Genomic DNA, 26,180 nt, shown 5'->3' with positions numbered 1-26,180 from the left:
TGTCTCGCGCCTGCGCCGCGGAAGCCGGAAGTGCGCCGCAGGGAGGGCCGTGACGTGACGTGACGTGGTGTGGCGTGGCGTGGCTTGCGTCATCCCTCGGCGCCGCGGCCGGGAGCCGTAAGTCATGGAGGTAAAGTTGGTGTCACCGGTTCTCCTGAGCGCGCCCCTCGGGGTGCGGCGCGGGAAGCGCCGTCCGGGCCGCAGCCGGTGCCGTGGCGGAGGAGGGCGGCCGTGCCTGCGCTGGGTGGGCGCCTGCTGGACCCGTCCCGCCCCGCCCTCCTGCTTCTTGGCGCCGCCCGACCCCACGTCGTTCCTGGGGCCCGAGGTCCCGGCGGCAGTCCGCGAGGACGTGGTGTGGGGGCCGAGGGGACGCCCTGCGCGCGTGTGGAGGCTCTGTTCACCGGGGCCGGGGGCGTGCTTGCACAACGCGCCGTTGGTTATAGTTTTTGTTCTGAGTAGCCTTCGCCCCTAAGGGAAGTTTTCGCTAGGTGGTACCCTGAGCAGTGTGGGAAGTATGTGTAGGAATACTCGCCTCTGGCTCACATTTGCAAGTCAGAATTACATTGGACATTTTTAGGCCATTTTGATAACGTAAAACTAAGTCACAAGGGTCTCATTAACTGACCGTAGATCGGATTCAGTGGGGTTGCCTCAAAATAAGGATTTTACTTACATTCCTGTCTCAGGGAGTTCAATGTCAGTCATCTATCAGCAGTTTTAGCACTAGCTGCTACTTTCTGAGTACTATGTGCTAGGTGCTTTTCAAGTATTTTCTCTAATTACTGCAACCAGAGAAGGTGATAATATTTTGGACCGTTTTACAGTTAAAAGCCTCAGGTATGTTAAGTAACGTTTTCAAGGCAAGAGGTAAAGAGTCTGAGGAAGGATTCAAACTCAGATCATTCCAGCTCTCAAGCACAGGCCGTTTGCACTACCCCATGCTGCTCTGGACAAGACACTGAAGTATCAAAAATGGCGTGGGAGGTGCACACGCATGCACACAAACATGCAGGGTTTCTGGCTTCTAGTGGGGGACAGGCATGTTCCTGAGTGTAATACACAGGATGATGTATTTATTGTCATGAGTGACAATCAGAGCATTGCAGCATCTAATGTTTGTTGATTTGAGGTTGGATTTTATTGCCTAACAGAGTATGGGCTTAAAAGTTAACATAGAAGCCACCTTGTAGAATTGTATGTGTGTTGGTAGGGATAGAATATAGCCATTCCTAAAATCTGAAGGTCTTGGAGACTTGGAGGGGTGTATTGCAGCTCAGGGTAGGAGGAGCCAATCATTTATGTAACTCTTATTTTTCATTTATTGTGTGCCAGGGTCTATGCTGTGTCCTGGGGATACAATGTTGTATAAGACGAGGTCTCTGTGCTCTAAGATCTTACTGTTTGGTTGAGTGTGAGGGACAACTGTGTTGATCCAGTGTCTACAACCAAAAGAGACCCTTTTTACAACTTCAGGTGCCAAATCCAGGGCCCACTTTGCTAGTGGAGTAGATGGGCTTTTATGCAGAAATATCATTTCTGCCTGTCACCTGTCACTCCAGAACTACAGCTCATTCCTTTAGAGTTCGAATCCTTTTTAAAAATGCAAGGAGTCCCTTTTGATGCGAATGTGACCTTTTAGAGTTATATTTCTGTGTTAGTCCAGAGACAAACCGCACTAGTTTTTGCACTAAGATAATTTGATATAAAGAGTTAACTAGGTAAAAATTGTTAACTCGTTATCTGAAAGGATAAAAAGAGATCTCTGCAAGTAGTACTGTGGACACGGCAGCTGCGGGAAGCAGTCACTCCCCCTAGGACTGAGGGAGCTAAGGGAAGTGGTCGGAATTTTAAAGCTTAGAAACTTAGAGGAGGGCCCCTGCATGGCTGAAACTCAGGGGTCTAAGGAGGAAACTGAGCTGCCCAGCTACGTGTAAGGGCCTGGCAAGTCTGGGAAGCAGAGTTCTGAAGGGAAGGCACTGACGCATGGTGTTGTGTCTGTGGTGGGCGTTCGGTGGTAAAGCTGGGCCTACAGGTGTCGGGAAGACTGCAGACTGAGTTCAGCTGCCGCTGCAGGGCAGTGCTCAAAGGAATAGGAAGCGCACAGGAAGCCCCAGGCTGCAGGCGGCGGGAGCAAGTCCCCTCTCCCCCCGCCGTCCCGCAGTGCTCCTAGGGGTGTGCACCGACTGGCTGAGCAGGTGTCCCAGAGGACCACTGAATGTTCCACACGAGTCTCTCGGGCAGCACCTCACCTGCTAGGGCCTGAAAGGATTGCTTGACAGCCAGGCCTGAGAGGGGGAAGTGAAGCCTCTGGGGACAGGATGACAGGGTGACGCTGACCAGGATGGAGGAACCGAGGCTGGCTGGCTTCCAAATCAGGGAGCTGCCAGCACGTACTGATGTTAGAACACAGAGATCCCTGAACTTGATACATCACATAAAGACCCCAGGTCAGTTTCAGACCTAGAATGTGATCACTTTGCAGGTTTATAAGATGAGCTTCGTGTAATGTCGGGAAAATTATGAAAATTTGGTTTTATTTAATCGTTCATGGAAAAGCAGTGTGGTTTGCTGCTTTTTACACCATATAGGGAGTCAGAGTTGTGCTTTTTGCTTCTCTTTTAACTCATTATGCTTGATTTTCTGTTCTCCCACCCCTCATTAAAAATGCTTATTTTGATAACTTTGGGATAGCAAAGGAATGCTGAAAGGAATAAGGTACTATCTATAAAATATACTGAGCTTCTGTAAATTCTTAAATACTATGATTAATAAAGTAATTTAAAATCTTTAAACATTTATTTGGAAATATTTGCATAAGTACTCTTTAGTTAACATTTAATCACAATGTTTTAATCGTATAGTTCTCATGGCATTCGGAAAGTGTGTTAACACAGTAGCTATACCTGAGTATATTCTATACTCAGAATAGAATATACTCAGAACAGACGGAATAGAATTTTCATGTGACTTACATACTAAAATTAATTTTTACTTCCTGTTAAACAGTGTGTTTTATGTTTTATATTTCAGATATTAATAGAGGATCCTATTACCACGTGTCTTTCTCCTTCAGTGTATGATATGATTTGTAAACTCGGGTTTGAAGCTAGAGAAAATTGCGATATCAGTAGTATTGTAACTCAAAATGGTGAAGTATGCTGGACGACAATTACAGACTGTGTGGTTTATACAGAATCAGGTTTGTACTTTCTCTGAAGCCCAAACGCCCGTCAATACTGTTGCATTTAAAATGTCTTGACCTGTAAAATTTCCCTCTCTGCTCATTGCTTTTTGGGTTAGGAGATGTTGTAGTACAGGCTTAATTTGAAAGAGAAAAGGAATCGGTGTGGAAAGAGGGAATGAGGCCAGAGAAGCATAGGAGAGTTAAGGGAAAGCTGGACTCTGAAAACCAGGTGTGAGAAGGAAGGGGTCGGGAGGCAGTGAGGGCTGAGGGGCGCTCAGCTCACGGCCCGTGATCCAGGTGGAAGAGGGAAGAAGATAGAAGTGGTATGAATTAAGGGTATAGAATGACCAGTGATATATGCAATTATTTTAAATGTCTTCCAGGCATTCTTGTATGTCTTTTGAAGTAGGGATGTGGGTTGGGAAAAATAATAATAATTGTAAAAATTATAAGCGAATGTGTTGTGGCCCAGCAATTCCATCCAGGAACATACAAGACAGGCCCAGTCACAGGTATGAACGTGTGTTTGTGCCAGGTTACTGCAGCATTCTGTAATAGAAAAGAAAGAAAGAAAGAAAAAACATTGCAAATAGCCAAATGTCAAGCAGTAGTGGATTGATTAAGTAAATTAGGAAAAAAAAAAAAAAAAAAAAGCCTGCAAGGGAATATTATGCAGTGGTGAAAAAGAGCGAGGAGGCCCATCTTTCTGATCCAGAAATCTCTCTGAGCTGTATGGCTGAGTGAAAATATAGGAGGAGCACATATTTGTGTTATTTGCTTGTGTATGTATAAATATTTCTAAATACACCCAAGGAATTTATAACAGTAGCTGCTATAGGAAGGAGAACTGGTGGCAGGAGGGAGACTTTCACCCTTTTATATTTTTTGGTCGTGAACCATGTGAATGTTCAACCAAAACTTATCAAAAAAACAAAACCAAAAATTCATATTCTAAATACGTTCCAAAATAATTAATAATAATTATTATTAATAATGTCATTGGAAATCTCATAATCTAATAATGTTACACTAAAAAGTCAGGTTAAAATATTTTTATGTAACAACATGAAGCTGATTTTGTACAAACTTATATACAGATAAAGAGATTGAGAAAATGAAAAAATATTTATCTTCTTTGAACCTTTCTGTATTTTTCAAACTCGCTAATGAGAGTTTTTCTTTTATAATCAGATGAACACTATGTAACTTATTTTCAACAACATGAGTATCTTTATTGTAAGTTCAATTATAAACTTGTTGCCAACTTTATGGAAATTTCATAATTAAAACCCTTTTTCTTTGATAATTTAGGCACTTGCATCACACGATGTGGAGCTGTGGTACTAACTTGCTTTCTTATCCTTGAAGCCCAGGGTCTGGATTACGGGGGAAGCGTGAGGCTGCTGGGCCCTGTGTGCCAGGCTGTCCACTTACATTTGTCGTCTCTGACCAAGGGGCAGTTTGAAACGCGATATTCACCGGGGCTCCAGTGGACAGGTGTTCCAGAGGTTCGGCTTTTGAACAACCTTTAGAAATAAAAGACTGCAGATTCCACTTAGAGGCCCTTATTACTTGCTGATTTTAAAGGGGTCTCCTCCATCCTCTGGGCCCTCGGCTGTAGGAAGGCTTGAGTGTTGCAAGGCAAAGTTGGAGCTGTTTGCAAAGCCCGCAAAGCCTGAGCTGAGAGACATCCTTTGACCAAAGGAAGTTTTTGGATGCAGTGTCAGGATTGGGGTTTAGGGACGTAGTTTGGTGCATGGGTGCTGGTCCTGGGACAGAGAAGAATGGACAGCTCCAGAAAAAAAGAAAGAGCTTACAGACCGGTAGTAAGGTGTTCCTGAGACGGTGGGACCGGGAGACCGGAGGTGGGGGTGCTTGGCTTGTTGAGGGCGAATAGAAGGGAGGAGGAGTAGCTTGGGGCCCAGACCTTGTTTTGGATGGCTTGATGGTTGGTTTGGTGGTTGGTTCAAACCAACCATTTCACTTGGAACATTAAATGATTACAGTAGAGCAGTAACTATAAAAGAGTCTAATTCTAAAATACTTTGGATTTCCTAATGTAGGGTGGAAGGGTGTTCCCTTTTCCCTGTGTAGTAGCTCCCTTAAGTGGCAGGGTGAGCTGCCTTACGTTTATCTATTTTTAAGAACTAATCAAAATGGGAAATAAGATTTAGGTCAAAATATTTGACCTTTCAATTTACAATTATGCCAGATTTATTGCTTTTAATAAGCATTTAAATAAATAAAGAACTTTCCAAAAACTCCTTAGATATTGAACGTCTAAGGAGTTAAACATCTCTCTTGATTCTTTGGATATTGTTATATTTATATAGAAAATGTTTACCTATACCAAAAAAGTCATTAAAATATGCCAATTGAAATCATTAGAGGTTTGAACTCCATTAATAGAACTGTGCCTTTGAGAAATAATACTTATTGAACACGAATTCTAACATATGTCTTATTCTAAACAGTTATTTCCTGAAATGTTTGATGCCTTGGGAAGTCTTCAATCTCTTGCTATTTCTCTTAGCTTAATGAAGCTGACATCATGTCTGGAGCGAGCCCTGGCTGATGTAAGTGTGAGGACTCTTTCGTTGTTGGTCCAGTAAAGTAACAGAAAGAACATTAACCTGTTTTGCAGTTTCGCTCAGATTTCTTGATTTTAAGTATTGTTTTCCTATACAATCACTTAGCACAGATTTTTAAAATATTTTTCTTTTTGAATGATTATGAGATCAAAAACGGCAGTGTCTTCGGTACTTTTGTCCTCTCATTTGTACAGATGCTTGCTTTATGGGCGATTTTTTTGTTAACATCATCTGACTCATAATACGATTGTTACACAATATTTGTTTGAATTTTAGGTGTATTTACTGATTGGGAAGGAATGCCCCTTTCTTTTAAGAGATCTGATTGCGTCTGAGGCGCTCGCTCAAGTCTTTGGGCAGTCTGTGGTAAGCTTGTTCACCTAAACCTGATGGACACAGCGCAAAACAGTCGATGTTAGCTGTACTTCTGTTCCTCAAAAATTGATGCTCTGTTAGGAAAAAATTAATTTCAGTGATTCAAGCATATTTTCCTTTCCCACATCCCCTTTCCAGCCAAAAGACACACCTCCCTCTTGTCCTGAGTGTTAATGTGGTTTGATAACAGCCTCTGGTGTGATGACTGCTGGTGTGAGGGCCTCAGGTGTAAGAGCCTCAGGTGTAGGGGTAACCTTTGATGTGATGACCTCTGGTGGGATAGCCTCTGATATAATAACCTTCGGGGGGCCAGGCAAATGAGCAATTTGAAGTCTTTTGATCCACTGATTACGTATTAATTATAATACTAATTCTGCAAGTTATAAATGATAATACTAACTTATTCTAGAATAAAATTTTAACCCTTTAAAGAGTGATATTATAGTTTTATTATTTAAAAAAATCAATATTTTTAACATGCGAGAAATTATCCTTTTTGCAGCTGTTCAAACTTACCGTGGAAAAAAAATTTAGATGCCAATTAAAAAACATGCAGAGCTATGTACGTTTTCAAACCTTCTAGAGGCCACATGATCAAGATCGTTTAAGACCAGTGAATAACCTTCAGGCAACTGAATAAGGCCGGGCTGAGGTGAAGGAGGAAGCCAGGGTAGCGCCAAGCCAGGAAGACACTACAAACAAGACATTAAGAAATCCATTGTCAGTAGAGCTTTCCCACTCTTACGGTGGTTCCTTACCCGTTGTCAGCTTAAGGACTGTTATCTTTGGCGGAGGAGGGAAGTGCAGACTGCTTGGTGTCACGCTGAATTCTTAAGTTCCGTCGTTTTCTTCTGCTCTTTGTTTCCTGCCTGTGTTGTGCAGTGAGCCTTTTGCCTACCCGCAGCCCTTTTAGCTCCCAGATAATTTTCCTAGTTTGTTGGCATATATATTTCTGATTGCCCAGATGGTATGAACAATTAATTTAAAATAATACTAAATTTAAAACAATATTAAATTATTAATATTATAATCATTAACATTTAATTAAGTTAATAGTAAAGTATTTAAAATTAGTGTGAGAGCCAAGACTTCCCAGAATAGCATCGAAGGACCGGCTGTCAAGCTTTTTGACATTGAGTTGAAACCCCTCTTTATAACTTCCTGCCCTTCGAGGGAAATCCAGAATGCATCTGTCTCCTCTTCCCAGCGAGCCTTAAGTTGTGTGAAGACAGCTTCTGTCCTCTCCTGAGTCTCCTGGAGGTTCAGCTCTTCTTTTGTATGCAATGGGGTTGAGTTCTTTTTGTCTCTGAACGGCTTCCGTTCTTCTGAATCTCCTCTAAGGTGTGGTGCTCCAGACCCAGAGGTAGCCTATGGAAAGGTATAATTATTGCAGTTTGATAAGCAGGGTCCTTGTATTGGGAGGGTCTTTGCTTTGTAGATGGAGGGACAGAGCAGGTGAACGGTGAGCTTCAAGTCAGAGAAGAGGCTGGAGCCTCTGTGGTCTGGCCCTTCGTCACTTCCCTCTGTATTTTATCACGAGCACACGCTGCTTACTGTGGAGTTTCTGTTTATCACTTTCTGTTTTATTTTATCTGGATACTGGCCATGTTGATGTATGGTATGAAAGCAGTGTAGCCTGGATGGGATCTCATCCCCCTTTGTGGCTTTGTGGCCTCTGAAACCTTGGTCTCACCTCTCCTTGTTTATATTTTTCTCTTCTGCATAGTGGGAATAATAGTACTTTCCTCAGAGGTTGTCCTGAGGGTGAGTGAGTAACAAATAAACACAAAATGTGTCTGACATGTTGAATGCTCAGCAAGTGTTGGTCTATTATTATTGTTATCATTACTGTATACCGTTGGTTCCATTAATTCCAAGAAGAGAGCTCACATAATCCCAGTGTTGTATTGGTTTACTCAGTGACCCGGTCATCTGCCCCCTCACCACCTAGATGGACGTGCTCAAGGTCTTCGTGGGCTCTCCGTGCGGACTCAACCTTCGCAACGTCCTGTGGCACGGCTTCGCGGCACCCCAGGAGATTCCTCCAAAGTAAGGTGCTGGGGGAGGGAGTCTCTCTCTTTTTTGATGTACTTAAGAGTTTGTTTTATTTTGAATTTCACATCAAGGAAAGGTGTATTTTGAGAAGAATGAGAGTTTGGGGACAGGATTTTGAAGATAAAACTGAATGTTAGTGGCAGAATGACTGGCGTGGTGATAGGGTTATGATTTCACTGACTTGTGCCCCAGAAGCGCAGGTGGTGACGGGCACAGCGCCCTGGTGCGTGGGAGACCCGAGGTTCAAGCTCACAGGTTTCTGAGACGTCACTGGTCCTCCTGACCACTGCAGAGCTCCATCCCAACAGCCTGTGGAGTTTTCTGCAATTTAATGCTGTTTTATTTTGTTAATTTTAAACTTTTTTTTTTTTGAAAGTAGAGCTTTTTATATGTGTGCTGAGTTCATTTTTCTAATGGATCTCTATGGTATTTTCCACTAGATACTGTTCAATGATGATATTGTTGACAGCAGGATTGGGTCAACTACTAAAGGGTTACCTTCAACAAACTAAGTTCACATTGGCACGTCGACCTTTCGTAACTCTTACAAGCTTAGAGGATTTGATCGTTTTCCCTGGTAAGTACCACATGCCACATTTTTCCCTGAATATATCTCTGTAAAGATATTTATAGAGTTATTAAATAGCATTGAGACTTGAACTCTGTAGGTGGAATAGTTATTCTCCAGGGGCAAGATGCCTTTGACAGTTTCATGAAGAACCTCTTAAATTTGGCCACATCAACCTTTACCTCTTCCCACAGTGCCCCCAGCGTTGTCTGAGGGCCACGGCTACGTGACTCAACGTTAATGATAAAGTTAGTTCATCATGCAGATATGTTGGCATACAAATGGCTTTGGACCAGTTTGTAACGCACTTTCCCTTCTCCTTTTCGCTCTCGTGCCTTTGTACTCATAATCATTATGCCAAAAGTACCAGTAGTATAAATGTTCTCCTATATCATCTTTTGTTTTCATGAGAAAGCCATTTACCAAATTAGTGGCGTTGGGGGACACAGGACTTTGAAAGAGCAATTAAACCATGTGTTTGCTCCAGGCTCATTCTTTTCCACTTTGGCTGAAGTGTTGTGTCTGTATTTGCTGATGTTAATCCTGGAGGGAACAGTACAGATCATCTTGGTCCCGGCAGTCTTAGCCTTTTTGTATCATGGATCCTTCTGGTAGTCAGGTGACTGCCAATAATGTATATATTCTTTAAGACTTTATTTTTGTAGAGCAGTTCTAAGTTTACAGCAACATCAAGAGGAAGGTGCGGAGATTTCCCGTCCACACCCCCCCATGCACAGCCTCCCCCATTATCAACATCTCCCACCAGAGGGTACATTTTTTACCAAGGATAAACCTACATTGACAAGTCATAATCACCTTAAGTCCATAGTTTACCTTTGGGTTCACACTTGGTTCCTGTATCTTCTGAAGATATATTTAATTTTCTTGGTCAGTGTGGTCAGCTTGTTGACCCTGAACTCCTCTACTCAAAGTTGTTGTAGCTTAAATCACTAAAGAGATGTAGTTGCCCACGTTCCCTTTTTCCAAGGGTGCCTGTGGTCACCTGCAACCCTGGCCCTAGTTCAGGTGGTCTCACGCTTAGGTGGCACGCTGCCCGGGGCCCACGGTTTATCTTCCTGAAGAGGTCGGCTCAGTGGCATCACTCCCTAAGTGTGTTCACACCTTTTTTCAGTTGATTAGTGTGGTTGTGCTTAAAAATATTTGCTATTTTTACAGATGTTACTTATGAGGTACTTTCAGTATTAGAAGAAGTGATGAAGAAATCCACTTTTATACTAAAAATCATGTTGCCGTATTGGGAAGTTGCATTAATCAACTTCAAGTCAAACAGGTACCTGAAGTGTGGCATTACAAAGTGGTCATTGGCAGCTTGGAGGCCAGGCCTTCTTAAAACCCTAACCTTCCTGCTTTGTCGCTGTTGGAGTTGGAGCAGGTAGGAGCGGGACTGACTCAAGGGCAGACCCAAGCATAGAATATCTTCATATAATTAACTAAAAGGCATCTTGTAACTGTGTTTTAAACATTATTTTTTTGTACAGTTTTTGTACAACTAATAAAGATAATTATTTTTTATTTAACTAATAAATTTATTTTTATTTAAAAATTAAAAAAAATTTTTTTGGCTGCACTGTGCAGCTTCTGGGATTTCAGTTCCCCCATCAGGGATTGAACCCGAGCCACAGCAGTGAAAGCCCGGAATCCTAGCCACTAGGCCACCAGGGAACTCCCTGATAATTATTTTTCAGAATCAACTTATTAATATTTTTTTGAGTTCTTATTGTGACTGAAACATGGTGTCCAATGTTAGAGAATCATGAGAGAAAGAAGATGTGTTTGTCTCTGTATTCCCTGGGGAGCAAGCCCAGGAGCGTAAGCATCAGGAGGTCAGTGGTCTTCACTTCCTTTCAAGTTACCTGATCCTGATCTGTACATTTGATTGGATACCTTGAGAACCCACTGAAATCCTGGTTTCTGAGTATTTTTTAGAAGTGAGGAAACAAGTTTAGCAGATCTTTGATGACACTTTATTCTACTGCAGCTGCTAAAAATGTTTCATCATACATTAAAACACTAGAAAATAGTTTTGCAGTCACTAGTCTAATGAGACTTTGATTCTGTTTTTGTTTCTCATATTAGTGAGTAATGTCACTCCTCCTTGCTTTGGACACATATTGGTAGTATCTGGAATACAGCACCCTTATTATGGTGTTGGTGCCAGTGTTTACTTTGAAAACATGAAGTTTTGCTTATTTCCTTCAATTTCACAGGTTTGCTGACTGTGCCATCTTGTTATTGGTGCAACTAGAGACTGGACTTAGGAAAGTTTTCGCCACAGTTAACAAATGTCCAAGGAGACTTCTGACTGCTGAGGTACACTGCTTTAAATGGTTGATGGTGACTGTTGTTGCTGTATCGACATTTTTCTGTGCCTAATTAAAAGTTTTTAATATCATATTTTTGCTTATTGTTAAATGAATTTTTTAGCTAAGAACTTTCTTTGGAAGGCTTGACTGTCATTTTTTGTGGCTTCCTATTGTGATTTTATATGTTATATATTTATTTTATTTGTGATTGTCTTTGAGGGTTCTGTCATATTTCCAAGTAGTCTTTTAAACCTAATGGTGTCATAAATTGAGTTGATGCTTATGTTTTCTCTGTAGCCATATTTACTGGTGTACTATTGTAACCCCATGAGGTGGGCCGTGGGTGGTCTACAGCATGCCCTTCTCGAAGGATACTGCTTCCTTTTGGCCAAAACCGCCAGGGAGGCTTAGCGATATCTCTGGGTGGCCGTGGGCCTAGTTAGCTATGGGAGAATCCATTAGGTAGGGGAAAGGGAGAATATATATTATGGGACAAACAGCAGCATCTACCATACTTGGTATTCTTGTTTCTTTCACTAGTTCAGCTTCCTCTTCTTGCCCCTTTATATAGGCATTCCTCAGAATTCTGTTCTCAACCCTGTACTCTCTTTATATTTATTCCTTGGGAGACCTCACATAATACCATGCCTTAAGCTGTTGCCTGTGTGGGAGCAACACCAATTAGTAAATACTTTGAAACTAATAAAAATGAAAGCACAACATGGCAAAAGTTGTTGATGCAGCTAAAGCAGTGCCAAGAGGGCAATTTATAGCATTAAGTTCCAGCAGTCTCCAAGGCATTGTCTCTAACTCATGGTTCTTTGATCTCCTGAGTTAGGTTTGCACCTGTTTGTTGAATATCTTCATATGAGTTTTCCCCAGCATCTCAAATTTACTTTATTTCAGAAAAGCAAATTTTTTCTTCCACAAATTTGTTCTCTGGTATTCCTTATTATCCTTATCCTCTGAATTGCTCTGCACCAAGCTTTAGCACCATCATGTGCTCTGCCTGCACTCCATTCTCCTCATGGACCTGCCCTGCCGATCGGTTCTACCCCTGATTTGTCTAGTGGTCCTTCAGTGCTGAGGCCTCACCTGGCTCCCCATCACACTCACCTGGTAACTCATCCCCCACAAGTCTTCGTGAATCTCCTTCTCTAATCCATTCTCACACTGCCACTAATTATTTTCTAGACTCACGAGTATTCCTGTGTCTTTTATGGTTTTCTCTGCTTAGAATCCTTCCATGGCTCCCAGCGCCTGCCTGCAAGGCTCACGCTTCTGCATGGTTTGTAAGGATGTCAGAGTCTGGCCTCAGCCTTTTTCCAGTTTGTTTTCCCTCTGATTCCCCAGCATAATTTAAGCTCCTCGCCAGTTCCTGAACATGCGTGTCTTTCCTCTCACTTTGCCCACTGTCCCCTGCCTGACCACTCCCGGCCACAGTGGTGACCTCCCAGAGCCGCATCTACTCAGATCTAACAGCTGCTTTTCTCTCCGTTCTCTTTCTGTCTTATCTTGAGGCAGTTCCGCTTTGCCTTATGTGCATTTTTGTAGAGCTCTCTGGTGTAGGCCCCTTTGGAGTGGGTCATCCATATTTATGTCCGCTGGTGCCCACACCCGGTGCCTTTCATGTAGGCTCTGCCCAGTCCAGTGTTGTGGAGTGAAGCCTGGGTCTTCCAGCAGAAACTAGAGCCCCAGTTGTCACAGCTCTCACTCGAGTGCTCTTAGAATTGACTTCATGGTAACATGACCAGTCACTGCACGGCTCTGTGGTGTCATGAATTTGGTTATTTAGTTGTCATTTCACTGCACAAATAAATAGTGTGACTGTTTCTACAGAGGATGTAGTTTATCGAAGAACATCTTAAATTTTAGCTCAGGCTTTTATCCAGAATAAACATAGCATCAATTTATTTACAAAGCAGTACATACATGAAAATTATAAAGTGCTGTGCAAATGCCGTAATTATTTATTGAATACTTGTTATGGCATAAGGTCTCTTCAGAATCAGTGCAGGATATGAAGATGAGCAAAGACCTAGTGACTTTTAGAAGCTTGTATGTATTAGGGGTGAGAGGTAAGACATTTATACCAACTCCATAAAATAAGGTAGAAGTTGGGCATTCCCTGGCAGTCCAGTGGTTAGGACTACGCAATTTCTGTGCCGTGGCCCGGCTTCGATCCCTGGTCAGGGAACTAAGATCACTCAAGCTGCACGGTGTGGCAGAAAAAAAAAAAGGTAGAAGTTAATTCACATCGTTTATGGAGATGAATGAAAAGTTCAGCTTTTTTGAGGAAGTAGTGGGGATATTTAGTAGGCAATTGAGTATTTAGAATAGAGCTTTGAAAAAATTTTAGGGTCAGCAATACATGGGCTTTAGAGTCATCTGCACAGTAATAAATGTTCAGGAGTATTTGATAATATTAAAATGAAAATATGTAAATAAGCATTAATAAGTATAACACATTTCTTGAGCACTTGACTTCCACAAAATACTGATTTTGACACACAGTGTGTAAAATCCTGCTGAATTCCCCAGCAGCCTTTGAGATGGGCATTCCTCACTTCCAGTTTTGCAGAGAAACCTGAGCATGGAGGTGCTCAGGGTTTCACTTGTAGAAGGTGTGGACGATGGGATTAGAGTGCTGAGGCAGCCTGGCCCCGAGCCGTGTCTATCAAGTCTGGGCTAATTATACCAAGACGCATGAGAAACAAAGGTTATTTGTTGGAGAAAATATTCAGTTGTGCTCACTTGCACACAAATACCAGCCATCAGTAGAAGTGCTCTGTGTGAGTAGTGATTTGTGAAGTTGTGGCATCGTAAGTGTTAGAAGTATCTGAAAGATGTTAAAAAAAAAAGAGAAAAAAAATGCTTGGAGGGTAAAATATTTAAGTATGCTAGTCAAATGTATGCTTTAAAAACCCAGTTTGTATGAAGAAATTGAACAGCCATTTTACCCTTAATTTGCAAAATAAAAATGCTGTTTTCTTACCAAGTCCTTAAACTCAATTACAAACTTTAAATTCAAATCTATAAGATCATAAAGACCCCTTAACTGAGATATGCTGATTTAGATCAGACCTCTGGAAATCTGGACTATGATACTTCTGACTTTTATTGTCATTTCTATCCAGTATTTATTACTGCTTTCACTCAGGCCTGATTCTCAAATATTGGCATTAACCTAAAATATGGAGCTAATAATTGAAGTCACAAATAAGCCAGATGCTTTCTGTCTGTGATCAGTAGTCCATGAACAATAAAAAAACATTTCTCAACAGAAAAGAAAAAAAAAAAAAAAAAAGAAGTATCTGAGCTACAGTACTTGTGAGAGCAGTATTCTAACACGGCTAAACCGCCAGGGTTGCTGTATTTTCATGTCTTTTACATTGTGTTTATGTTGTCAATGACGTTCTTCCCAAAGTGTTGCTAGATAAAGATTTATTTACAAAAGAAGGTTTCATATTTGTGGCCCTGTGCTAGAATTTTTTCCTGCTTTGAATAGTGTTACACTACTTGTATTTTGCTTTAATTATTTCTTTTATTTCCTTTTCTGAAGTCAACAGCTCTTTATACTACCTTTGATGAGGTAAGTAAACTTATAAGGTATTTTGAAACAAATAAAACATTGTATTCTTTTAAAATTAAAATTAAAATTAAAGATCAGCCATAAATCATATGCTTACAGGAAAATGTTGATAGTCATATAAGCAAAAAAAAAAAGAAAAAAGAAAAAGGTGATGATAATGTTGAATATAGTTTTCAGACTAATTGAGACCCAGTCTTATTAACCTAGTTTCTAAAGTTATGGAAAGGCCATAACATACATATATACATATATACACACATATATACATATACACATACACAGTGTTTGCAAATACACATAAACACACATATACATGTATACCTGTATACACACACTACACATAAACACACATAAATACACATATACATATATATGCACATAAATGCACACACACATATATACATGAGTATACATAAACACACATATACACACCTATATACATGTAAATATACATAAACACATACAATTAAGAATACATATATATATCTTCTTAAAGTCATTGTATTGGTTGAGAAAACCTTTTCTGAACAGGTGGTTGCTACGTTCTTAAGACTGTCCTTATTTCATTTAATCTGCTTTGGACTTACACAGCATGTCATACCAAATGTACAATATCTTTTGACACTGAAAGTTCTGTATGTGTACCAGTTAATCAGCTTACTTCTTTTTGGTGTTCTAGATATTGGCAAAACACTTGAATGATGGTAAAATCAATCAACTTCCTCTTTTCCTTGGAGAGCCTGCAATGGTAAAGTATTAGGCATTTACAATCTAACATCCTTTTATTTATGGATGTGATTAGCACTTCTCAAAAATGATGTTAATTTTGGCTTGTGACGTGCGCATAAGAAATGCTTCTGAAGCATTCCCATGTCTGAACTTCATTGTCTGTGCAACTGTCATTTGCTGGCTCTGAGCCCTGCTCAGGTACTGTGCTTCATGCTTTTTGTTTAAATGTCCTTCTCCTAAGGCCTGATGACTTCGCTGGCCTGATTCTGAGCAATATTTGAATTTGTGGCTTTTGTATTGCACTGGTAGCAGGGACTGCATCTGCTTCGTGAATGACAGCAAAGTCAGATGCGACTAGTAAGACAGAGTGTTGGATGAGAAGGTGGTTATTTAGAGCCATTTTCTACTTATCACAGTTTTGTATTTTATGAAGTTACTGCAGTGACTACTTTGGACTGTAAATAGAATTTTCATATTTTCTCCTTTTAACTGGGAGTTAGCAACCTAGGTTCCAGTTCCGGCTGTGTGACACTAGGCAGATTCCATACGCTCTCTGGGCATCCTTTCTGCCATCAGGAAATTAGGATGATTGAACTAGTTTGTCTAATTCTGTTTGTCCATCAGCAATTTGCCTGGGTCAGCAAATTGGGTTTTCTGACTCAATTTCCTCTACGTTGTGGAAGAGTCCTTGGATTTCTGCCATTAAGAAAGAAGCAGTGTCTTCTTAGGGCTTCAAAAGTAAACAAGTGATGTGAGAGAGGACATGTAAGAAGGAGAACCATGAGGGGAAAGAAAAATGGTGTTGTCTAGGGGCTTCCCTGGTGGCGCAGTGGTTGAGAATCTGCCTGCTAATGCAGGAGACACGGGTTCGAGCCCTGGTCTGGGAGGATCCCACATGCCGCGGAGCGGCTGGGCCTGTGAGCCACGGCTGCTGAGCCTGCGCTTCTGGAGCCTGTGCCCCGCGACGGGAGGGGCCGCGATAGTGAAAGGCCCGCGCACCGCGATGAAGAGCGGTCCCCGCACCGCGATGAAGAGTGGCCCCCACTTGCCGCAACTGGAGAAAGCCCTCGCACGAACCAAAGACCCAGCACAGCCAAAAATAAATAAATAAATAAATAAATAAATAAAAATTAAAAAAAAAAAAAAAAAATGGTGTTGTCCATGCAAGAGCACAGCAGTGGATTCTTTTATTGATTGGAAAGTTGGCTTCCAAATGTGGTCAACTCAGTTCTCGTTTTTCAGGAGGGTGAGAATGAGAAAGGGTGCTTTTACTAAACACTGGAGCCATGCAAGCAGTTTTGTAGCCCTGGTGGTGAGTTCTACAAACTTCTTAGGTTCTTATCAATCAGCCAAGGAGCAGATACAGAAACAGGGCTCCCCAGGATATCCTGCCTGAGGAGCAGGATGTACAGTTACAGACAACAGGGCTCCCTCAGGGGAGTCCTGCCTGAGGTGGTGGGGTGCAGTTACCGAGGACGGGGTTTCCTCAGGGCCGTCCTGAGCTAGTGGGGTGCAGTCCTGCCTGAGGTAGTCCAGAGCAGTGATAAAGCCAAGAGATCCCAGGGACTATCGTAACTTGATACTTTTCCGTTGTGTGACCTTGAATGACTTTCTTTTTCAGGCTAACTTTTCTGTAATGAACATTGCAGCTCCTCAGATATTTCGGGCTTGCCCTTTCTGGGCCTTCGGACTTTCCTTCTTTCTGCTGAGAACACTAACCAAATATTTTCTGTGTCCTTTTTTTGATAGGAATTTCTCTGGGATTTCCTGAACCATCAGGAAGGTCCCCGTCTAAGAGATCGTTTAAGCCATGGGGAAATCAGTTTACCTGAATTTCCGAAAGAAGCAGCCAATCAGTTGCTTGCATTTTCCTTTGTACTTTTACTCAGATTTATTGATGAAGATCTATTATCAGTGTTTAAGGTAATGTGTAGGAAAGAAAATGAATTAGATTCACTATCATTAAGTTATGAAGGAATGTAGTTTATTTTCAAATGTAATTAATTATATTTTAATCATCTTTTGTTTGAATTTATATGAGTGCAGTGTGCCTCCGTCTGAACATGTGTACATGTGCACAGGTCTTGTCTATAACAAATAAATCAATATTACTTGATCTCGCCGAAAATAATTCACCCTATTTCCTAAGCATACATTTGCTTGTGTTTTTAACAGTGATGGGATATTGCAAACCAGAGAACAAAGTATAAAACAGTATTAACTAAATAAATTGGAAACATTTACAGAGGACTATTAAATGAGAGAGTAGAATATTTTCATTTGTCAATAAACTGTAATTCTTTTATATTTTAAAAGAAATAATTTAGGTTAGATTGTTAGTTATATTTTAATCTTTTTTTCAGACTGTACATGTAACAATTATGGTAAAATTTGTTTCAAAAGTCCAACAGGATAGAAAAATTAATACAAAAAGTGAAAGTTCTCAGGAATCCCTTCTCCCAGAGGTGACTGCTGTCAGTAGCTGGGTGTCTCTGCTTCCACATCTTTCCATGAGCCTGCAGTGCGGGTTCCAAAGCAGGACATACTCTGTTTTGTAACTAGCATTTCATTAACAGTTTATTTATGGCAACTTTGTTCTACCTTACTCTATCTCAGCTGCTTGTTACCCCATCTTATCAATGTGTCATTATTTGTCTAAGCTGTCCTTCATTGATGGGTGATTTAGAATTTTCTCTGCTGTGGAAAATGTCTAACTATAATGCTGAAATTCTTTTGTGAACTTTCTGTTAACGTCTTTGCTCTGTTTTATTCAGTTTCATTTTCCTCACTGGTTTATTAGCCTTATTTGCCATTTTCAGAGTATGTTTTGCTTGTTACCGGTCTTTAGGTTTTGATGTTTTTTCTCTCTGACTTATGCATTTGAAGTCATTCTTAAAAGACCCTTTGCTTTCCAAAATTATAAATGTATTCATATGTTTTCCTGTATAGTTTTATAGCTTTTTTCCTCATTTACATCTCTTGATCCAGCTGGAATTTATTTCACCTGGGAGTGAGTTAGAGAATCTAGCTGTACTTTTTTTCTTTTTTTAACAAATTGCTTGCAAGTTGGCCGAACACCATTTAGAGAATAAATATCTCTGTACTGTGTGCACTGGACTCCAGACCTGGACTCTCTCTGCCTGTCTTTACTAAGCTTCATGATACAGTTTGGTATCTGAGAGATTACTTTCCCACCCCTCTTCTTCTTCAGAATTGTCCTGCCTCTTCTCTAATTGTTGTTATTCCAGTGAACCCGTGTAGTTAAAATAAACACAAAGCCCAAGCCCAACCAACCAGCCCACAGGAATGGGCTCCTGATGGATTCATGTGGGGATAATTGACATTTTTGCAAGATTGAACATTGTCCCCTGACACAGGCCAGTCCCCACTCTTCACTCTCCACGTTCAATCCTCTACCTCAAGCTGATGCCCCAGATCTGCCTCCCCCTCCTCTGCCACCCCCACTGCTCCCCTGAGCCCCTGGGAGGGGTGTGGCCCCCATGTGTCCCCACGGTGCTCTGAGGCCCTCCTGGGGTTCCTGTCTCAGGGGAGAAGCCGCGTGTGCTGTGGTGGCTGCCGGCTCGTCACTGACTTCAGGTGTGAGTCCTGGCGACCCCGCCGGATGTTCACCACACGGTGAGGGCTGGTTCCTCTCTGCTCCGTGTAGCACCCGTGTAGGTATCTGCGTGAGTGAAAGTTGAGTGCGTCTCTTCTCCAAGTAACGACTAACCATGAGTTGTTTTGTGCTATTGAGAGTTCTAGGTAGTTACTGCTTGTACGTAGGAAAGCTCTTGACTTTTGTGTATTAAATTTGTCCACTCTCAACTCACTGACTTTGTAATAGTCCGCCAACTTGGGTTTTCCAGTTATACAGATGTGTCAGCTGTAAATAATGTTATTTTTACTCTTTTAAAAATGTATGTTTGGCAATTGAGTGTTTATAGTATGTAATCCTCTTTTAGTTATATTGATTTTTAATGTTTAAATTCTTATGTCCTAGTTTTTTAGGAGAATCTCTTACATTTTCCAATTGTTTGGCGTCTTTTTTTCCCCCATTTATTTCTTGTTTTGCTGCATTGTGGACAGAGTGGCCTTTGTAATTTATCATTGTTAATCAGCCTCATTTAAAAATTTTGTTGGTTATGGTTTGACTACTATGTTAGACCTATTTTAATGAAGAGTTTTGCTTGCTTTTAGCTGAGAGAATTGTGTGAAGGAAGCTAATTGGAAATCGGGACTCTTAAATGACCTAAGATGCCATAGAAGAAAAGTAGAAGCCTGACCAGAAGTTGTAGTAACAATTGTCTGTTTTCTCTAAAGCAGGAAAAAGCAGCAGTGAGAGCATTGGTGAGTGTTGCAGAAGCCTACGGCGCTCGCTGCCATCCAGTTTCTCAGCTTAAAAAGCAGGTGTGTGGGGAAGGGCATGTGCAGGTCAGTTGTTGCAGGGATTTGAGAGGTACAGGCCGGCCTTGTCCAGCCGGGCTGCAAGTCTGCAGACCTGGCTTTGTAGCTTGCACGCCTCCTGGACGCATGGCCTTGGCCAAGCCACTGTGTCTTTCTAAGGTCCAGCAGTTAAGGCTGTGGTGGGGTTTGTGTCCTCGGTGTTCTTGGTACTTGATGGGTGGCTGAGTGCTGTTAACCTGGGACCGGTCATAGGTGTTGCTTTTCGGTGGTGAGGGACACCAGCTTTATGAGGCCAGCCTTTGTTAACCTGTAAAGTAAACAAGCAAGCAACAAACTTTCTTAAGCATTTCTACCAGGAAGTTACAATTTGGCGAGTAGCTTAGGGACTTTATTTTCTGTATGGTAGGCGGTACGAGGGGGCAAAAATGGGGTCGTCTCCAAGAATATAATAATCATGATAGTTGCTAACTGAGAAATTCTAAAAGGAAGCTGTAAAATCAGCACAGAATGGATTGGGGAGATTTGCAGTGGCGCTGGGGAGAAGCCGAGCCTGGAGAAGACAGGTCCTGAGTAGCGTCAGGTAGGAGGGGGTTATCAGCAGACGTGCGGGAGCAGAATCCAGCGGCGTTCTGTCCTTGCCGTTTGAGGGAAGGAATCAGCCTGCGTTCCTGTGTCGGCGGGTCCTGTTTGCGATGGCGTGTCGGGCTGCTCTGGTACCTTTATCCACTCGCATCGCACTGTCTGCCCATCGTGATTCCGAGCTTCCAGAACAAAAGCCGGTAGAAGGAGGACCCAGAAGCATTCAGGGAGGGAGGCTTCAATGAAGGAGGGAAGGTTCTGGAAGGAAGAGACGCTTTGGGGAGCCAGCCTTCCTGCTCCTTGGCTGCTGCTTCGAGGTCCCTGGTCGACGCCCCTTCCTTTCCCCACAGTGGGCGTTTTGCACCTTCACCTTTTCCGTGGCATCGTACTCCTGCCGCATGTGATTTAGTCACCTTTTATTCTGCAGCCGATCTTGCATCCTGTTCTTTCGAAGTCCGCTGCTCGGGGTATCAGCTGCGTAACAAAGTACCTCGTTTGGTGGCATCAACAACAACCACTTAATTTGCTTGTGCTTTTGTGGGTCATAAATTTGGGACGGGCTCTGCCGGGCAGGAACCCATCTGAGGAGTGGAAGTCTGTGCTGGGTGCTCGGCCAGCTGCACCCGAGCAGAGGTGGGGACGAGGGGAGGGGCCCGTCTCCGACCTGCTTCTCTCTGTGTTCTCAAGGCCACAGCCATTCGCCACGGCTGGCCCTGACCAGGGGCGGGGACACGGACCAACTCTCACTAGGAGGCGTCAGAAGACTTTTGGACACTTCCTTGGAATCCCATATTTCACCTGCCTCCCTTTACCTGATTTGATCGAGTAACAGACCCATCACCGAGTTTTAAAGTGTGGCATCTGTAACAGTTTTACAGATACGTCTTTTCTTGGAAGTGATGACAACATCTGTAACAACTTAAAAACATATTTTCTAGAACATTATTTAAAAATCTTGAAAAGCAGTTGTACATTGTCCTGTCAGGTGCTGAGCTGTGAGAGGAGCATCGGAGTTTGGCCCCTGCTGCCTTTGCCTGAAGGATCCGAAAGGGAGGCTCAGCGGTGAGTGCCCCCCAAGTCACGCAGGCCTCGCGGGGGTCCGAGAACATCAGCCTCTGAACGATTTTTTTTCTCTGGCAAGCCCGTCGGAAAACAGATCCCAAGGAGGGGTTGCTAGGTCTTGGTGACTGGAGGGCCAAGACTGTGGGTTCAGGGCCCGGTCGTGGGGGAACCGTTTGCAGAGACCAAGGGCACAGGGACGAGAGGCAGGCCTCGTGGGGAGGAGGGTGGCATCTGGCAGAAATGGTTAGTGGACGGTGTGACAGCGGGTCTGAAGCTCAGGAGAGGAGTGGGCGTGGACACACTGCAGAGTCAGCTCGAGGGAGGACTCTCGCGGGTCACGGCATCTTCTGACAGCACGTGCATCGCCCACAGTGTGTTGTGTCGTTTATTTTTACCTCTCCCTCTGATGGTGGCTTTTTCATTTTATATTTGGGGAAAGCAAGTTGCAGATTGAGTGCTTTGCTCAGTGAACCACTGAAATAAATATTATTCTGCACTGGCACTAATTAGGCATCTTGCTCATTGTCACGTATCTTTAAATGTTTTCTGTTTTTCAGATCAGAAGGTAATTCTGAAATAAATGCCTGCCACTCTTTAATCACAGAAATCGTGGCTGAGCTGTGTCACCATGTGCCCGAGACCCACCGCGTTCCTCACGACTCGGAGCACCTTCCTCCTGAGAAGTAAGTTCAGGGTATCCTGGGTGAAGTATATTGGGGTCGCCGACTTCGCAGTTTTCTGTGTTTGAAGTCTTACACGTTGAAGGTAGTGTTAGAATCCCACTGTGTCCCAGGAGGAATTATTAGATAAGCCCTGATGGTGCGTGCGTTGGTCTGTCTGACGGACGTTACAACACACGATCTGTTCTCACCATCAACACCCGCCCAGTGTAACGATCGCAGCAGGAAACCGAGACCGCGTTGGAGGCCGCGGCAGGTGTGCAGGCCGCGGAGGACCGGTGACCATAGGCCCTCGGGACTCTCGCTCTGCCCTGCAGGTGGCCCCAGCTGCTCCGTGAGCTCTGCAGCATCCCTGTCCGGACCCTCTTCTGCCCCAGAGCCGTCCTGGAGGTGCTGGCTGTGCTCCGGAAGATCGGCGCCCACTGCCGCCGCGTGTGTGGCCAGGTGGCCGCCTGCGCGGAGCTGAGGCGCCGGCAGTGGGAGGACAGGAGCCTGCGCTCCCGGCAGCGGCGGAACTACCTGCGCCTGGTTCACAGGTGCGCGGCTCGCGGGTCTCGTTTAGAGGAGCTCTTCTGGGCAGCTCTTAATCTCTGGGTACACTTCTACCCCTGACTTCAGAGAAATATTTATTTTCAGGAAAAGTTACATATGTGTCTCTTTAAAATACCATTTATAATTTTGGGATATGGGTTCTACGGACCCAAATGAATATTTGGATTTAAAATATAACAGCAGATTTACCTGGGGATGCCAGTGTTGTGTATTTTAGAATGTGCTACATTCTCATGAAATTACCATTTTGGACAAATTCCTAGAATTTTGGGGTTGAATGGTATCTGTGTTTATGAAGCTTTTAGTAAGTATTCCTTTGCTTTCGGAAGGTTACAGCCAGTTTACACCCTCAGCGGCATCTGATGAGATGATGCTGTGACATCACATCCTTCCCGAAAACGGGATATGTTTTAAAATTCCTCCCGGGAAGACTGGAGTCTTGACTTTAACTGGAATTTGGTCCCAGAGACGTGGAACCCATTCTCATGTTTAAGCCATTTGTGTTTCTCCTCTTGGGAGAGTCCTTTGCTGAACGTTGACTTGTAAGGAAGGAGCCGCCGCTGGGCAAAGGGACTGGGTGCCGAGCGGTGGAGCCCGGTCCTCAGAGCAGGCGGGGCGCCGCGGGCTCAGAACCGGGCGAGGAGCTCAGGCCCAAGGTTGGGGGCATCCCGCACAGCCTGCAGGGGCCGGGGCCACGGCCACTGGGAAAATGGCCGTCCACCCAAGAGTGTTCTTTCGAGAAGTTTGGATTTAAGGACTTCTGAAAGAAGGAGTGGTTAGGTGAAACATTTTTCTCCTTATAAAGGTGATAAATACTTAGGTTTATTAACTTTTAACTTACTTTATCTATTTTTAGTATTAAGCTTCTGTCTCCTATGCTTTACCTGATTTTATTGCTGATTGCACTGGAATTGGTCAACATTCATGTGGTTCTTGGGAAAAATACTTCAGAATATCAGCAGTATCTAAGGTCAGTGTCCTCACTTACAGAAGACGAAGCTGTGTTTCGGTAATTCTGAATCATGTTCATTCCTGTTGGTTATTTTCTTGGTGATTTTTTTCAACCCCACAGTCTGGTCCTGAACTGTTCTTCTCTGTGGACTTCAGTGCAAATTTGTGAGCCTTTAAAACTGACACGTTTCAGAAAATTTAATGTGATTTACATGTGAATGATTTCGGAATTCCTCCCTCTGGTGTAAGAATAATGTCCAGACGGTGTTATCGGGAGGAAGCTGGAGAGGCTGCCACCGTCTCGGGCAGCTGTGCGGATGGATGCCTGGGGCCAGGCCGCGGCTCAAAACCGTGGACTGTCTCTGCCGCGGGGCCGCCCCGGGTACGGTAGGGTGGTGCCCTCCACCCGCTAGACGCCAGTAGCCCCCAGTTGTGACGACTAAAAACGGCTCAGATATTGCCACAGTCGTCTGGGGGCAAAATCACCCTAAGTGAAAGCTACGCCTCTAGACAGAGGGTCTGTGGATTTTCATCGTATTATTCTTTTAACTTCTCCCTAAGTGTGAAAATTTCAAAAATTCATAGTTGGAGAAAATTTTAGGCTACTTGGGAAACTTTGAGGAGAACTTGGAAAATGTGAGGATGGCACTTCTTCCCATCAGTCAGAGGTGATGCCCCTGTGAACTTTGTGACGAATTATCTTTCAGGAAAAGCCTTTCAACAGCAATAGCTGCTCCAGGTGGGACGTGTCTCCTTTGGAGGGGTGGCCCCTCTCTCCGTCAGGGCGGGTGAGGCTGGTTATCAGGGTGGGAACAGGAGGCACAGCCCCCGAGGTCCTGTGTCCTGTGGGTTTACTACGCGTGAGTGTGGTCCAGACGGCCTCTAAGGTCCTTTCTGGAACCGAGTCCCATCAGCTAAGAGCATCCGTCGTATGTGGATTTGGGAGAGAAAGATGGAGGGTGTGTGAGCTGTGTGGAGTCTGGGCGTCCACCCCCTCCAGTGACGCTCTAGTTCGGCGTTCTTCTTCATCCAATTTGTATTCTCGCGTTGCTGTTTTGAATGTATTTCTTTTTCTTGAATCCTCAGACAAAAATTAACTACAGAACTTTAGTTGTAATTTCAGAATGAAGGGGATACCTTTAAATCATTATTGCATTTTACAAGGGAATAGATAAAGAAATTGATTTCTTTCTTTTAAACAGGTTCTTAAAGTCCATCTTGCAGTACACAGAGAACCTGGCGGCTTACACCAGCCAAGACAAGAACAAGTGGGATGAAGCTGTCAATCTCACACAGGTGGCCTTGTTGAAAATTTGGACTTTTAGTGAGAAGAAACAAATGTTAATACATTTAGCCAAGAAATCCACGAGTAAAGTAGTCTAATAAGTCAGGATGCTTTGGGATCTATCAGAAAACCCGACCTGGGTAGACTTCACAGCATGTGAGTTGAAAATCCAAAGGCAGGGTGGATTCCAGGTACTGCTTGATCAGGGCACAAGGTCCGTTGCTCTGCAGTTTCCTGATTTGCTTTTCGCAAGTTGTTGGTGTGAACCTCAGGCTGAATCCTTGGGAACCAAATGGCCGTAGCAGTTTTGGACCTCATCTCCCAATGCATACTGTCCAGAGGAGAGATTTTTCTCACCCAGGTGTCACCCAGGAATGGGCAGCTTCATCTTACTGGCCACAGGCCTAATCTTGAAACGATGGCTGTGGCCAAGACCCTGCCTTGCACTCACCAGTCAGGCTGGGTGGACGTCTACTCCTGGACCGGCCACTGGGGCGTAGAGGGAGGGCTTGAGCTGGTCACCCTTGTCCCTGGAGCTGAGAGTAAGGTTGATATGATTCAGATCTCGAGGGAGAGGGTTGGGGAGGAACAGCTCCTGGAAGGCGCTGGGCAGCAAGCCTAACGGTCAGCACGTCCCTGGGTTTCCAGGTTTGGTGGGTTTAGTGCAGGAACCAGGAAGGCAGAGGAGTGAGGGCCAGGGCTGCAGCCGGAAGAGCCGGGTCAGCCCTCGCAGGAGGCCCTGGGTGGCCACTGCAGGAAGCTCCTCGTCTGCTTAGGCGGCAGCAGCAAGGCTGTGGTTCTCCAGGAACCCCTGCAGGACTGCCCCCAACCCCAGTCTGTGTGTGCTCGGCTGCACCCACCTGCCGTGATGCACGGCCTCCTCCAGCCTTGCTGGCAGGTCTGGCCTCCCAGTAAGGGCTTCCCACAGCCTGTTCTGGCTTCCCAGCTGTCAGAGATGAGCGTGGAGGCCGCCGTGGGGGAGGTGGGGCCGTGTGACAACAGCCATCCATGTTCCCTCTGTCGCTTCACCAGCCCAGTACCTGCAACCCCCTAGTAAAGTGAACTTGTGGGTAAAGACAGTGAAACCTGCTTCTGCCTGATGTGATGCCAGACGCCCACGTCGAGTGTCTACCTCTGGAGGAGGTGCTCCTATGGTCGGTCACGGCCTCCTGGGTGTGGGCTCGAAGGCTTAACCACTCCTAACCCTCCTGGTGGCTGGAACGGGCAAGGGGGAAAATGGACTGACCTG

At 43.9% G+C, this 26,180-nt stretch overlaps 1 protein-coding gene across 10 annotated transcripts; it reads left to right on the top strand.

Moving 5' to 3' along the window:
* The first annotated feature begins 71 nt into the window (after nucleotides 1-71).
* Nucleotides 72-25,036, top strand: ERMARD (ER membrane associated RNA degradation). Of its 10 annotated transcripts, none has more exons than XR_451322.2 (18): nucleotides 72-130; nucleotides 3,031-3,199; nucleotides 4,553-4,692; nucleotides 5,659-5,760; nucleotides 6,052-6,141; nucleotides 8,102-8,199; nucleotides 8,646-8,782; nucleotides 9,950-10,064; nucleotides 11,002-11,104; nucleotides 14,660-14,689; nucleotides 15,369-15,437; nucleotides 17,168-17,341; nucleotides 19,739-19,825; nucleotides 21,387-21,463; nucleotides 22,021-22,146; nucleotides 22,461-22,679; nucleotides 23,552-24,385; nucleotides 24,849-25,036. XR_451322.2 is itself a non-coding variant. In XM_007186038.2 (18 exons), exons 1-18 carry the CDS (start codon nucleotides 125-127, stop codon nucleotides 25,027-25,029), a joined length of 2,034 nt encoding a protein of 677 aa, XP_007186100.2. In that variant the 5' UTR covers nucleotides 72-124; the 3' UTR covers nucleotides 25,030-25,036. The 10 variants fall into 10 exon arrangements, 9 of the variants coding, with proteins under 9 accessions (XP_007186100.2, XP_007186099.2, XP_057383476.1 ...); XM_007186038.2 differs by having other exon boundaries at nucleotides 19,742-19,825; nucleotides 23,552-23,665; XM_007186037.2 differs by having other exon boundaries at nucleotides 23,552-23,665.
* Nucleotides 25,037-26,180: the final 1,144 nt, after the last annotated feature.

The sequence above is a fragment of the Balaenoptera acutorostrata genome, chromosome 14, assembly GCF_949987535.1.
Source record: "Balaenoptera acutorostrata chromosome 14, mBalAcu1.1, whole genome shotgun sequence".
Classification (NCBI taxonomy): domain Eukaryota; kingdom Metazoa; phylum Chordata; class Mammalia; order Artiodactyla; family Balaenopteridae; genus Balaenoptera; species Balaenoptera acutorostrata.
The sequence above is the reverse complement of the archived record's forward strand: the minus strand, read 5'-3'. Positions and strand labels throughout refer to the sequence as shown.